We start from the raw sequence: 15,384 nt of genomic DNA on the forward strand, positions 1-15,384 counted from the left end.
TAGACAGAAATGTAAAAGCTTTACCACGTCAATGCGGTCATATACATAGACATTTAGTCAAATGTGTATAAGCAAGTCAAATGAGATGCTTGGAGACTTAGAACATCACAGCATGGGCATATGTTCCCAAAAAAGGAAGCAAAACAATTAAATGGTAGTGATTGTCCCCAAAGAAAACACACTTCAGCTAGGAAGAATCTGCACCAGATGTCCCGCTCTCCACCCCCCTGAGTGCCTGTCTGAAATAAATACCACATAACCCTTTGGATGCCAAGGCACTATAATAATCACATAAAATGTTTAATAGAGCAACAGGAATTTCCTTCATATGCAATTATTTAAATGAATATGAATCTCACACAAATGACCCTTGCAAGCATAGAACATGCCCTAATTCCAGTGATAATATAAATTCCTCCAGCTTATAAGGCTGATAAAAAAATGATTGAAATCTAATGGTAATGGTGGTATGTAGAATGGCTCCCCCAAAATGTTCACATCTCAGTCCCCAGAACCTGTGAATATGTTGCCTAACATTTAGGGACTTTGTAGATATAATTAAATTAAGGATTTTGAGATGGGGAGATTATTGTGCATTATCCAGGTAAAGCCAATATAATTACAGAAGTCTTTAAACGTGTACAAGGGAGGCAAAAAGAGGTCAGAGTGATACCCTATGAGAAGGACTTGACCAGAAATTGCTGGTTTTGGAGATGGAGGAAGGGAGGCATCAGCCAAGTTACTGTAGATCCCGAAAAGAGCACAGAAACAGATTCTCCCTTGGAGTACCCAGAAGGCAGGCAGCTGGCCCTTTGATTTTAACCCACTGAGACCAGGGCCAAGTGTCTGACCTGCAGAGCCATAATATAATAAATTTGCACTGTTTTAAGCCATTGAATTTGTGGTAATTTTTACAGTATCCCTAGAAAACGTGTAAGACCAGTCTAGTCTAAATATATGACAGACAGTTCAAAAGCCTTTGCCAAATTATTTCATTTGTAATGCTGGAGGATCTACCAATTTAAATACTGATTTTCAGACTTTGTACTTTCAAATTAAAGGCTCATTTAGTAAGGAAATAGAAGACCCATGTCAGGAAGCTCCAGCTTCCTTTAAAAATATAAGGTCTTGGACTTCTTTTTAAGGTGCATTTCTTCAATGTCAATCGATTGTTAGGAAAGTTTCATTTCTTTTTCCATACTACTTTTATAGCAAATTCTGTATCAATAAATGTAAATGTGTGTGTGTGTGTGTATTCCAAAGAGTCAATTGATAACTTTAGAAACATCATTTTAAAAGATTACATAGAAGCTTCCCGTTGTTATGTAATACAGCCGATTTTGCTTGTTCTTCCATTATTAACACTTGTTTTCTAACACATTCCTCACTGTAACATATGCGGGAGGCAGGGGACTCAGAAATAACTGGAATTTATTGATAAAATATTATGTATTCAGTCTTTCAGTCACTTCAATGTACTCTCCTTTTGATGCAATACACATATCTAGACAGTTTTTCCATTGCTCAAAAGTTTTTGAATTTGTTGATTTTGATTCCTTTTAGTGCTTCTTAAGTTTTTTGTTTTACCTCTTCCATATGGGAAGAACATTTCCCTTTGAGGACTTTTTTCACCCAGGAAACAAAAGAACAGTCACTCAGGGTGAGATGGGGTAAATAGAGAGGGTAGGGCATGGGAGTGATGTCATTTTTGGTCAAAAACTGCTGAACACTCAGGGCAGTGTGGGCAACTGTGTTGGTAAATCACCCATTATGAAATGGTTAGACATGTTGAAAGCGTCTTCAAAAAGAAAATTCACTGAGGCTGAATGCAGCCTCTCACAACAATGCCAGCTGGTGCACTGACACAGATGCGCTCCTAGAACACGCACTTAGCAGGGGTAGCCTGTACTACAATGGGCCAACCCTCCAAAATATAATTCCATTTATTCTGGGGTCCTTTTCATACATTCCTTGACACTAGAAATTAAATGAACCTCATAAAAAACCCCCTGATGTTTTAATTTCCAAAGATATGTATAAGTTGTTTAATTAAATAAAAAGAACACAGAGAGCTTTAGTTACTTTCAAGAAATGCATTCAACACCAAAATGCTACATTAACTATAAACATTAAGTTCACATTAAATTATTTATTGAACAAATTGAAGATGACATCTGTTTTTATTACAAAGGCCTCCATTATCTTATATCATCAACCCATAGTTATGGCACCTGAATTTGAAGAGTGAATAGAAATACAAAAAGTCTCATTCCCCAAACCCAAGAGAAACAGAAAAACAAAATATAATTTTATAAGTAGTTTTAAAGCCAAAGTTTTATGAATTTCATATTCTTATGTAAATTAAGAATGACAATATGTCTAGTATTAGTTAATTTGTCTTTCTGGAAATTTAAAATTAAGGTAGAATGAAATTGTTCACAAAAGTAACAAATTTGTAATTTCACTGTATTTCAAGATTGTAAGGTATTTCTATCATTATCTTTCAGTTTACTTAATCAAGTGACAAATATGTTTACCATACTACATAATTTTTTTATAAAAGTATATTATTTTACTTATAGCTATATGATGAAAAAAATTGAATCTGTGTTTTCCTTTCAACATATGCACTGTAAAATAATACAAAGAATTCACAGGAAAACCATCCCCTCTATTGTATACCCAGAAAAATGCACGGAATATTTTTAAATCAGGTATAACATCCGAGGTTGTAAATATCCTAAGAAATTAAATCAAGTCAGTCATTATTAATTTTTGTGCCAGCCACACATAAGAAAATATGTACACCTAATTAGTATAAAGGGATATCATTTAAAAGGTTCACATCTTATGCATATACCATAAAAGCTAATTAAAGAATCTTGTATACTAAAAGAATTATCCTTAGGTCAAAATTTAGTAGTCCAAAAACTGTTCAGAAGGAAGCTAACGGATGGTGACCTGCCCTTTTTTAAAGTGTCATCACTCACTTACACAATGGAACTGGCAAATTACACTTACTATTCCTTGGAATTTTAAAAGGGGGTTCAGATAAATTTATCAGACTGAATTCATGTGCAATTTCAAGAGAACTAGTTTGACCAATTATTTAAAACTATAAAAATATTTTTCACACAAACAAGAAAAAGCACAATGGACAATAAAAGAAATAAAAAATTAAGATATTTTAATAATAATGGCTCTTTCTATCCTTTGGAAAAGTGTATGGGATAATATTCCCAGATAGCACTAAACAAAAAAAAGACCTACAAAGTTTGTTCTGTGACCAATATCCATGACCAAGTTACTAAGGTAATTAATATTTTGAAGCTATTGAGACTGAGGTTTCCTTGCAGGCTCCACCCACACCCCAATCTCCAGAGTCACCCACTTCTGTGTAGTTTACATACTCATCCTTGGCATACATTATTGAACTAAAACTTTAACCTATTTTTTTCTATAACAAATTTAATAATACTTTTAATGTTTTAATACGAGATTTAAAGGACTCTTGGGTCATGATTTTAGGAAATAAATTTTAATTTTTCTCTCAAAAGCCTTAAATTTTCTAAAAGATGTGTCTTTTATCCTGGATGAAAGAATAAAACACAACTGCATCCATAGGATCCTGCATATTAAAATTGGCAGGCTGATTGCTCTCTTGGTCTCAAACAGTTCCTGCTTTCTGCTGTCCTGTCTGTTGTGAAGGTGATCAATCACAGGAATTCTAACTGCCATCAATACTCCTTTGTAACCGCAATGGTTCAACTGAACACTTTCCATCTTCAATAACTGACACAGTGTCAACATCTGCTTCCAATAAAGTTGTTAAAGTTGTTTCTTTTTTTCTCAAGCAGAGTAAATCTGCTGACTGAGATCGTAAATGGTTTTCTTTTTTCTCCTCTACATGTGGACAATTTTTTCCACCATATTTTGCAATTTTTCCTCCAAGGCAAGTAGAAAAAAATTGAATAACTTCAAAAAAGATGTTTTTATTCCAGGTGCTAAGGAAGCCCAAAATATAACTGAAAAATACAAACTTTGGTCATTTAATGAAGCAGTTTGCCTTAATTTTGGAGAAAATAATCCATAGGGTCCTGGATAAACACAATTTTGGAACATGCAATAAAACTCAGAGTTGAACCTACATACCACTGTTATTTTCCTTCATAAATGGAACACTTAAATATCACTTAAGAAATTTACATTTTATCTTCAATACCTAGTAGAAGGCAGAATCTCTTGCATTAATTTGTTACAGAAAAGCACAATCATATTTTCACTGCTGCAGAAATGGGTATGGAAAGTCAAGAGAGGGGACATTGGTGAGCTCAGTTTTATGATCTATTTACTCAACGGATAGACATTTGTGGCAGCTGTCATTTACTGAACATCTACTATGAGTTGATGATTGATTATATACATACATGTCATTTTCAACCTTCACCACCAGCCAGTAGGTATTTTTATCCCACTTCACTCATGAGACAAATAAATGAAACCCCAAATCACATGCATCTAATTGTGGCTAAGCCAAAATTCACGGAATGACCTGATGCTCAACTCAATGCTCTTCTCCATTAATTCATTCTACTTCTCTATTCATCCCCATGTGAGAACTCTAACATAAATACTTTCCTCTTCCACCACTTGATACCACTGCCCCATTGACTGACTTAGCAAATATTATCTAACAGAGGGACACTCATTAAGAAATAGAATGCAGTTTCTTGAAATATGGTTTCTGATTGCTCCTTTAAATTACAAATATAGCATTAAACCAGACAGTAAATGTAAGAGTTAGATAGAGTCTGTCATATATTCTACAGGTCTTAGAATAAGCTTAGGCAAATACTATTTGCATCAGGAATAATGAGCTCCTCAATGGCATGTTTTATGTCAGTGTCTAGAATTTGTGTTTTTAAAGTTTTTTTTATAAAGTTAAAGAAATTAATTCCTCAATTATTTGTCACCCACTAGTTCTCATTTGCAAAATCCAAGGCAATCCTGGCCATTTTTGCTTAAAATAATATTGTAAATAATTTTAAGAGAAATGAGAAGAAAAAAAATAAAGGAGTAAGTTAGGAGTGGATGGTTAACCTTCTTATAAAGGAACATGGATTCTTAAAAAGTTTAGAACCCCTTTCAAACAAACAGTGAAGGACCAATAACCCTTTAGGATTGAACTTGTCAGTATTATGTTGTTCTTTAACTCATGATAGTTTAGATCAAAGCATAGATTAGATGTCAAAATAAATCAGATAATTTTCTAGAGTCTAGCTCACAGATCTTTAGAAAGCTGGAATAACTTACAAAATTGTCCAAGGTAGAGTGGTTGCACATGAAATTGAGGAGGGAAGTGGTAGACCTCAGTAAAGCACTTCAGAAAACTCTAAGTTCAACAGCATCATTTTGATGTGAAAAAACCAGACCCAGAGGGTGATAGCTTTTTAAACTTAAAATAAATTCAGAATATCATGCTCAATTCCAACTCATCCTCTTGTATACACCTTCTGATGGTAACAGTAATATGATCATATCAAGGGGATGCCAGGCAATTATAGACATGCACTCATTCTCTTTTTACTTCGATTTGATCCATTCCTTGTATATGCAAAGATCTAATCCTTGCTATGCCAACACCACCTGGGCCCGTTCTCGCTTACAAATCTTGCCTGTGTACGGCAGAATTTAGGTCCCCAGCTTTTCTTGGGCCTCAGAGCCACGAAATATTTTATTGTATGGTTGTCAGGAGTGACTCAGAACACAGCCTCAATTCAGGATGAAGCTATCTCATTGTGAATTCTCTCTCCTTCCATTCAGTTCAGTGGAGAATAAGGAAAACAGCAGAGAGTCAATAATTTTCTTTTCTTCTCTTAATTGGGAAAATCCTATTGAATGATCTAAATGAGCTGGAATACAACACCATTCTCAGAGAAACTGCACAGAAAGTTAATAAATTCCAAGGGAAGAAGAGAAAAATAAATAACCTTCGTTGAGTTAGCCCATGGGAACTACCAAATACTTGTCTGTGAAAACTCAGGAAGATGCAAGATCAAATCAGTTTTACAGATTCATTCAACTCTGTGCTCCACAGATTTAGGTAATGACAAACAACCACAACATATCAAATTTTAAATCAAAATGTAGATAATTTAACCAAGCCAGGCTCTAGAAACCTAAGTTCATGTTATTAATAAGTGGAAGATACCCTAAAAGTGGACTTCACATTAGGTAAAAATGTGCAGTGTGTTAAGGAGAGTCTGATTAAGAAGAAACAATGTATGTAGCGTGATAAGAATACAAGAAGACATTGTATAGATTTATAACTCATGAGATGCACCAGGAAATAAAACTAGTACATAAAATACAATTAAGAGAAGTATTTGAAAAGTATGTGAGAGAATTCTGCCTAGCTAAGCAGGGGTTGTATTGTTCTTATACCTATACTGTTCACATATATGATATACACATTTAAGATGAAAAGTGGTATTTCATTAAACATTGTATTTCACATGTGTGAGGACAAGGGTGGGAAAAATTTGAGAAACTTTTTTATCAAACAAAAACTTCTTTATAATATTAACTTTTTAATATGACCTACCTCTAAAAAGAGCTGGAAAAAAGGAAAAAAAGAAGGGACTTTTGCATTAAAAGTCCTTAAAATATCATTAACTGCTACTTTCCTCATCTTTTCTTGGCAGGGTCATACTGATAATGCCACCTTCACCTTATTTAGATTCTGAGGGGCATGTCAGCTTGAATCTGAGGCTTTCAATGATTTCAAACAACAAATAGTCAATTTATTAACCCAATTTCAGTTATTGTGGTATAAATCCAAATTTCATTTTGCCCTACATTTTTTCTTATAAAGAATTGAATCACATAAATCAGATTTAAACCAAAAAAATCTCGCAAAAACCTATGTTTAAAATATTACATATATGTTAGTTTTCAATTCATGATAATAGGTAATGATAGGTTATTATCAGAAAAAGCCATTGAATTAAAGGCTTTGTAATATTCTAGTACCTTCCTAAATATTATCCCTTCAAACTACCTCCAGGAAAAAAAAAAACACTTAAAATATGACCTTAAAAATTGCCATGAATGAAAAATTAGGAACAAGAAAAATAAGTCACTGGCACTCAAAGGTACCATGGTTAAATGCATTTTTTCCAACAGTTTGGTATAAACTCCGATTTCTCTTATCAAAGTCAGATGGACTAGAAAGGGAATTACATACTCTATGCAAACACTCCATCTGATTGTAAGTTTATGCAAAACTTTTTAAATCAACCTACAAGTACTCTTTGGGAGAAATCAAAGAACTGTAATGAAATATTCTTTTTTAGTGTGGTCATTTAAAAAGTTCCTTTTCAAGCTATACATATAATTCAAAGCTAAGTAAGCTAGCAAGGAGTTAAATCTTCACTGAGATTTAATGAAATACAATATTATATTGGCTTGGCTATGGTGCTACTTTTGTAAAAAGGGATAAACTATCAAACACTTGAGGTAACCTAGAAAGCACAGAGCATATCACAGACATCTTAAAGACAAGCATTTTACACATTTTTGCCAGTGCTTATCTGAGAGCAAGTTCTTTAAACAGAACTTAACAATTTTTACAATACTAAAAAAAATACATCCCTCAAAAATAGCCCATCAATGCTAAATCAAACTTTCTGTATTTCTACAAAAATAGATGCACATAGAGCTATAAAATTGTATTCCTGAAAGAATGAGCATATTCATTTGTGGTTCATCTTTTCCTGACAAGCTGGTTGGTTCAAAAAAAATCAAAAGATAAAAGCAAGACCAAAAAAGAGAGAGAGAGAGAGAGTTGCACAGCTGGCAGAGGCTCAGATGAGGGGAAAAACAAAAACAAAAACAAAATGCTTTTCTTCAATGTCTCGGACCCACTCTGCTTTCTCAAGAAAAGGCTCCAAACGAAAGTCAGCTGGCTGACACTTCTTCTTCTCCTCCCATGTCCACTGGGTCCCCTTGCAGAATGGGAAATCCTGGCAGCATCTTTTCCCAGTGCGCTCCAATCTCACTTACTGAAACTGTGTGTTTCAGTACCATGGTGATTCCTTGCTCTTGTCCTGGTGCTGTAGACCTAAAAAAAGTGACAATGAGAAAAATGAAAGCATTCATATATGTAGCACTCAAAAAATGGACATAATCTACAACGCATTGGGTACAGAAACCAAAAAGACAATCTAGGCAACTGTGAGGTATGACCTGAGGAACACTTGATCTCTAAGGAAATTCTGTGCTTGAGCTCAAAATTTTCAAAATGTCAACCAAAAGGTGACAAAACGTCTAGATCAGAGCAGAGCTATTTGTACAATACAAATTCTTTACTGTGGTTCTTATTTTCATTGGAATATGAGTGAATAAAAAAACAAAATAAAATAACCCATTTTATTTATAATTTTAAAAGGAGCTGATAGTGGAGAAAAATAATGTAACCAATCTTTGGGGCATTTAGGCAGCACTTCAGTTAATACATTTCAGAACAAAAGTGATACTTTTTGGACTAAAATAGTGAATAAATTCTTTTTGTTATTTTGAAATGTATTCCATTGTGGGATTGTTATGAATTATGATGAACAATTAGATATGGTTAAAAACTGGATCTAGTATTGACAACAAAAGAGACGTAGTTTGTTCGCAGCTAATAGCACAAACTTATATTCTACTTATAAATTTAATACTTTTTATCATATCTCCCTCCAGGAAATATTTAAGATAGCTTACAAATATCCAAACTTCATAACAAGAAAATAAAATTTACAGGTAAATTTAAAATAATAGTGACAAAAGGAAAATATGTGAGCAAGTATGAATTCCATCTCATAGCTAAATTAATTAGAAGTTTATCATAGAGGGAACAAAACAAAAAATGTAACTCTGACTGGGTACTCATAAGTCAATTGACTAATTTCTGATATGAGTAATTAGCATAGCTCCTTCAAGTTACACCCACTTGAAGGTCACTTTCTTCAGTTTCCTTTATTTTTGTCCGGGGGCATAACTGTTTGTAAAGAATCAGAATAATGGTAGCTCTTAACTTGTTTATTTTTTTTTTTAGATATTTTATTTATTAATTTATTTTTAGAGAGAAAGGAAGAGAGGGAGAAACAGAGGGAGAGAAACATCGATCTGTTGCCTCTCCCACGCCCCCAACTGGGGACCTGGCCTGCAACCCAGGCATGTGCTCTAACCAGGAATCAAACTGGTGACCTTAAACTTTGCAGGAATGATGCCCAACCCACTGAGCCACACCAGTCAAGGCGCTCTTAATTTGTTTAAAACCAAGTACCAAAATATGAAGGGTAGGCTATTAAATAAGTGATAGAAATGCAGCCTGATTGCTGTTGTGTGGGTGCTAGGATCACAAGCTGTCTCCTCGATCCTTGATCTAAAACTGTTTAAATCTGGGTTGGATGTCAGAAATAGAACTGTTAAATGAGCCAGTGTGGTTTTCAACTGTAATTGTTACCAAAACAGCTGCAGTGATTTAATTTCCTGTCCCTCCAACTTGTCAAAGAATTTTATAAAACAATGGGTATTATTACAAAACAGACACGATTAGTCAGTCATTGATGGGAGACATAAAGACAATTTATAAAACAGACTCCATAAAGGGAGAGAAAACAAATAGGAGACAAAGAAGCAACTCACAGAACCATGTCTCTGTCTTCATTCTGTACCATTTGTATATTAGGAAAATATAACAATTTTGAAGAAAGATTAGTTCCACCTTAATTCTTTTTTTATGTGTACTACTATTATGCTTAGATACATAATCCACAATTTCCCCCTCACCCCCATTTCAAAACAAAAGGATAAGGAGAAAGGAGAGAAAGAGGGGAAAGAGCAAGAAATAAAAGTATTTGGGGTATACTAATTCTCTCTAAGCTTGCTTTATGCATTTTCAGATGATTGAGTGGTTAGAATAATTTACAACCTACCATAGTCTCTGTTGGGTGACTTATAATCTAAACCACCTTAACTGACAATCTGCTGACTGCATAAATATTTTTTTCATTATTAAAATGTCTCATCTTCTGTATGACTCAGTATTTCCACACTTGAAGACTCCATCAATCTATAGAATGTCAGCACTGCAAGTCATGAATAGTGTTGGAATCATCAAGCGGTTTCAGTGTCTCCCCCCCGCCCTTAAATAAAAGCAATCCCTAGTTTCCTTTGCAAAGACATACGACTCTTTCAAAATCGTGTTAGCCTTTTTCTGTGGACAAGAATCGAATTACTTAACATAGCCCTAAATCTTCCAACCAGAATAACATAAGGCATTTTCTCATCATAACTTCATCTCTTCATTTTTGTTCTTGTTTTCAAGTCTTTGCATTACCTTAAAAAAATCAATTCATCTATGACCTGAAATGCATTAAATATCTAATGTGGTCTTATGTTTTAGCTCCTTCTTGGTGAAGACACATTAATAAAACCTTTACTTTAATTACTAGGTATTCATACCTGTAAATTTCAAAATAGGAATAAATAAAGCACAAGAAAATGAACAATCAGAAGCAATAACAAGCCCTACTACTACTAAATTGCAACATAGAAGCAGGATTTTTTTTTATTGTTACACAATTGACATGGGTAGATCAGGATGTTAAAAAGCTACCCAGTACATTGAATTTTCCCAATAAGGATTAAAGAGAACAAAAATTATTAATCCGTGAATTTTTTGTGGGCTGCATATATCATTAACCCATGATCCTTAAGTGATCTGCATATATTTAGGATTTCTCTACATTTTCTTACCCGAAGAAAAATCCACTGCTGTTACTTTGTTCCTATTCAGGCTTTCTTGCTTTCTCACTTCCCTAACTTAAACGTCTATAAAATAAATTCATAACATATCCTGAAATCTCCCCATTGGTTGTCTGAAACCACTCATCTATATCTTCTCGATACTTGTAACCCAGGTTGGCTTTATCACTTAGTCAACGAGATTGTCGGTAGAAAGGAAAATAAACATCATAAAAATTATGTTAACAAACATTTTCTTCAGGCTGAATATGCCAGGCACTGTGCTAAGTGATTTATGTGAAATGTATTGTTTAATGATACTCATCATGCTATAATATCCATTATACAAATAGAAAATTGAAACTATGAAAAGTCATACAACTATCAAACAATAGAGCTAGCATTGAAAATGAGGCACTCCAAGGTAGAGTCCCTAGTCTTAATCACAATGTATATGGCTCCTTCTATATGGACCATATAGGCCGTAGGCTGTGACACTAGCCTACGCTTCCCTAACACCTCAAGTCAAAATCCCTTCATAAAATCAGTTCAAGGAAATGTTAATGCATTTCTATATTCTTCTTGCACTGTTTTGAACACTTTTATTTAACAGAACTGATATTGGGATTAACAAAATAGCTGTCTTAGTGATGATGTTCTAAACTGTATATCTGCAATGTTTTTCCTAAGACATAGTAAATGTTTACACAGTAGTTTGTCACACTTCAGATGTATTTTTATGTATTTTAATCATGCAACTGAGTATGTCATATTAACTGAAATGTTTTTTGATATTCAAATCCCCAAACTTCCCCACTGTGAACACTGAAGACATGAGGTGGCCATTTGGCCTGGGAGGCGGTTGCAAGAAATGAACCTGAAAACAAAAACATCACACTGCTGGCGTCAGAGTTCGAGAGTCTGGCATTTGGTTAGGAGAAAAACCTACAAGGAAATGTCAGTCATGGACCCAGGTTCTCACTTGATTTCTATCACCACTACCCCTTGACCACCAAAAACAAAAAACAAAAACCTAGACCCAGAAAGAGTGCAAAAGAAGTAAGAACATGAAAAAGAAATTTAGGATAATTAGAAGTAGGAGAGAAATATTGGTCAACAAAGATCATAATATGATCTCCCTTTAAAATGTGAACAATCTGTTTAACAAGGCACCAAAACTCATTTCCTCATTTTCTCACTGAGATTTTTGGGAGGCAATAGCTTCACAGGTTCAACTTTTGCAAAGACTCTGGAAATAAGAAGTAGAGATAGCAACAGCATGTGTCAAAGCATGAAAACCCTGGAGAATTCTCCCTCTGTGGATCCTAAATTTTCCATGGGCTCTCCAAGGAGGGTATGAACATTAGCTTAGAAAAAGTTCTGGTGAGCTTGTTAGTATGTTACATAGCTAGGTTGTGGGTACCCAATGGTAGAAGAAATGGCCTGGGCATCTTGGAGGATCACAAACACTAAGAAGCTGAACTCAAGTTAAACAGGGGGAACATGGTACAGAGAAGGCATAGAGGGGCAGAATAGCAGGAGGGAATATGCTTGGAAACAAAGGCCAGAATAGGGTTGCAATGGCAAGACCAAAAAAATCAGACAGCAACCCCTTCTGCGATGTGACTCACTCTAGGAGTAGAAAGAAAACCCCAGGGAGAAAGTGAGGCAAGAATCTGAGAAGAAGTTTTATCTCCAAATGGGAAAACTCAATGGAGAGATCATTGGGTTAAGGTAAGAATACTCAGAATTGATGAGGTTAGGTTTTCTGCTATTGAGTAAAAATAAGTAATAAATTGAGGTACTGAGAAAACCAAACTCTGGCACAACACAGTTTTAGAGATTGTTTTACTGTCAGTCACGTCCACTAGAAGAGCACATCCTACTTCTAAGGAAGCATAATCACTTGACAACACCATTGACTATAGCTCTTAAGCTGAATATGTTTCCAATTAATTTTATTACTGGTGATAAAAAAGGTAATGTGGTAAACATACACAGAGGAACGTGCTGTTGATATAAAAAGAAGAAAAATAGAAACATAAAACCTGAAAGTGTGGGTAGGCTATTTTATGACCTAAAAGTAAAGAAAATACTTAAATGAATAAATATAACTTTTAATTTCATAGTTAATAAGACTCTAGAAACCCCTTTGAATCAGTATGCTTACTATTAAACAATGAGCTGGTAGATTATTCCTACATTTTAAAAAACGAATCCCTGCTTTGTCCCAGCTTTAGTAAAGATATGTCATACTCATTATACATATAAACATATACAACATTGTATTGGATGCTATATCAAAATATCCAATCCTCACCAATAGCTTGACCTCTAACACTGACACAATGAGAAATTATCACAAACAAAGTGATGCTAGAGACAGTCATATCATCTTCTCCTACTTTATAAAATTATCACTGGTAATGATCATACAACTGCATTTGTTTGTCTGAGCCCTTGGACAATCGATTTAAATGCTAGTTAAGAATTTCTAAATAAGATCTATGTGGGGGTAGCACCTTAACACTAACGTAGAGGGAAAAATAAGAGCAAGAGAGACCCAATTTAAGAGCTATGATTTCATTTCAGGTGCACATCAAGATAGATCATATTTAATCGCCATGGAGACCTTCCTTTATTCTTTTTTAAAACATTTTTTAAAAATCATTTCAAAATATCATAGATTTCTTGTTTAAAAACCAAGTTATGGAATAGTTGGAAAGTAAAAGTTCTATCTAATATTCCGTCATCGAACAACTTGCTCAGTACACTTTGGATGCACATAATACACTACTTATACTGTGCTTCCAACATGTTTATTTCACCAGCAATATTATCTTGGAAAGCCATTCCATATCAGTTTATGTAGATAAACCCTTTGGAAAGGCTGCACAATATCCCTCATACCCCATACCATAAATTACATAATTCTCTATAGAGCTACATCATTTGAATACACAGACATGCACAAATATGTGAATGTTACTTATGTGAATATTTTAGTAGATAAGATATAAAAAGAAGATATAAAAAGAATAATCATAATTTCTTTACTATTATTATTTTTATAGAATAAAAGTACCTATTTGTTTCAATTTGTATTTCTTCCAGCATTAGTGAAGCTGAACATTAGGCGATTATGGTACTTCTTTCTTTGTATTTTATCTTTGGCCAATTTTCTTTGCTTTCAAGAAATTAATTTCCTCTTTGACTTCTAAGTGTTTTTGTATATTAGATATAATAACTTGTTTTTCATATATTACAAATATTTTTTGCCAGTTTGATGAGTACTAAGTACCTCCATACTTAGTATTTAAATGTTGAACAATAATTCTCATTTAATGTCATTCCAAGTAAGATATATTCTTGAACAGAAAAAAAGGTAAAATTTATTATGGCACTTGAATTACAACTACTCTCTTATCATTACAAGTCTTACACACTAAAACAATAATAAAAGCTCCTAACTATGACAGTGTAATGATTTATTAGCAGAGGGAGGTTTCTCTGTGTATGAAGATGTTTCCTCAAGGCACATTTAGAATTGACTTAAAATCTTCATATTGTAGTACTGTCAGAAACAATGGGGTGAAAACTGTCTGAACTTGTCAAAGTATCTTTAAATTCAGATTAACAGAGGAGTAGAAACGTAAACCCCACAGAACCTGACATTACTGGTAGACCATAAATTACTAAGTTATTGTAAGAAGCACAGCACCTGCACACCTGCGGCAAGTAGTGCAGGTGACAAAGCAGTTCAGTGCCCAGGTGTTTCCCGCTGCGCCTGTCCTTCCAGGCCGGACAGCAAAACACCTTCGTCTGTCTGCCCTCCCAGAACGTTACTCCCTCCAAAACCGCAAACCCTCTCCTGCACAGAACCTGCAGCCTTTGCCTTTAGCAACATCCATTTCCTCAGACTTGTGCATGTTAAAATGCCCTGCTGGAAGGGAAATCGGCAAGTACTTTAAGCATCAGGATATAGAGTAACAAATCTGAATGTCACTTTAAAACCGACCTTGTGGACAATATAAAATGCAAATCACTGAGTTAGTTTTGATCATAAGAGCATTTTGCCATGCTCAAAATTTGAATGTCAGTGTGATAACCTCTTGGGTAAAAGAAGCCTGGGATCAGAAGGTGCAATATGGAATGTAGACACTGCTTACCAATTCAATGACCTCAATCTCAAAAAGCAGATATAAAAAAACTTTGAAGACAGAGACAAAGAATAAAGAAAAAAGGGAGTGTGGAAGAGTGAAATGGAAAACCCTCTGTAATTTCTTCTACAGATTTTCTCCCAGAACTGGAGAGGAGAAAATCCAAAAAATGCTTGGATCACTTATTGTAACTGAAACCACAAGTTATAGTACTCTCAAGAGATTCTAACTATCCAGACATCTGTTGGAAAACAAATGCAGCCAAACATGCATCTTTAAAGAGGTTTCTAGGTTATGCAGTGACAGCTTTATGGTGCAGAAAAGAGATAATCCAACCAGAGGAAGAGCTCATCTGGATCCATTGTTTATCCACAAAAGCATAATTAGCAACACAATACTAACACAGGAAACACTTTACCTGGGAGTAGGA

General features: G+C 34.5%; 1 protein-coding gene across 2 annotated transcripts in view; it reads right to left on the reverse strand.

Annotated features, from left to right (window-relative positions):
- Nucleotides 1–6,603: 6,603 nt before the first annotated feature.
- Nucleotides 6,604–15,384, reverse strand: part of VGLL3 (vestigial like family member 3) — a 44,003-nt gene continuing 35,222 nt past the window's right edge. For both annotated transcript variants that reach the window (XM_054585234.1, XM_054585233.1), the window contains exon 4: nucleotides 6,604–8,122. In XM_054585234.1, the coding sequence (XP_054441209.1) occupies nucleotides 8,079–8,122 (44 nt within the window). In that variant the 3' untranslated portion in view covers nucleotides 6,604–8,078. The remainder of the gene's footprint in view (nucleotides 8,123–15,384) is intronic.

Source organism: Pteronotus mesoamericanus, unplaced genomic scaffold (genome assembly GCF_021234165.1).
Source record: "Pteronotus mesoamericanus isolate MK-2021 breed Mesoamerican mustached bat unplaced genomic scaffold, CSHL_Meso_final contig_82, whole genome shotgun sequence".
Classification (NCBI taxonomy): Eukaryota; Metazoa; Chordata; class Mammalia; order Chiroptera; family Mormoopidae; genus Pteronotus; species Pteronotus mesoamericanus.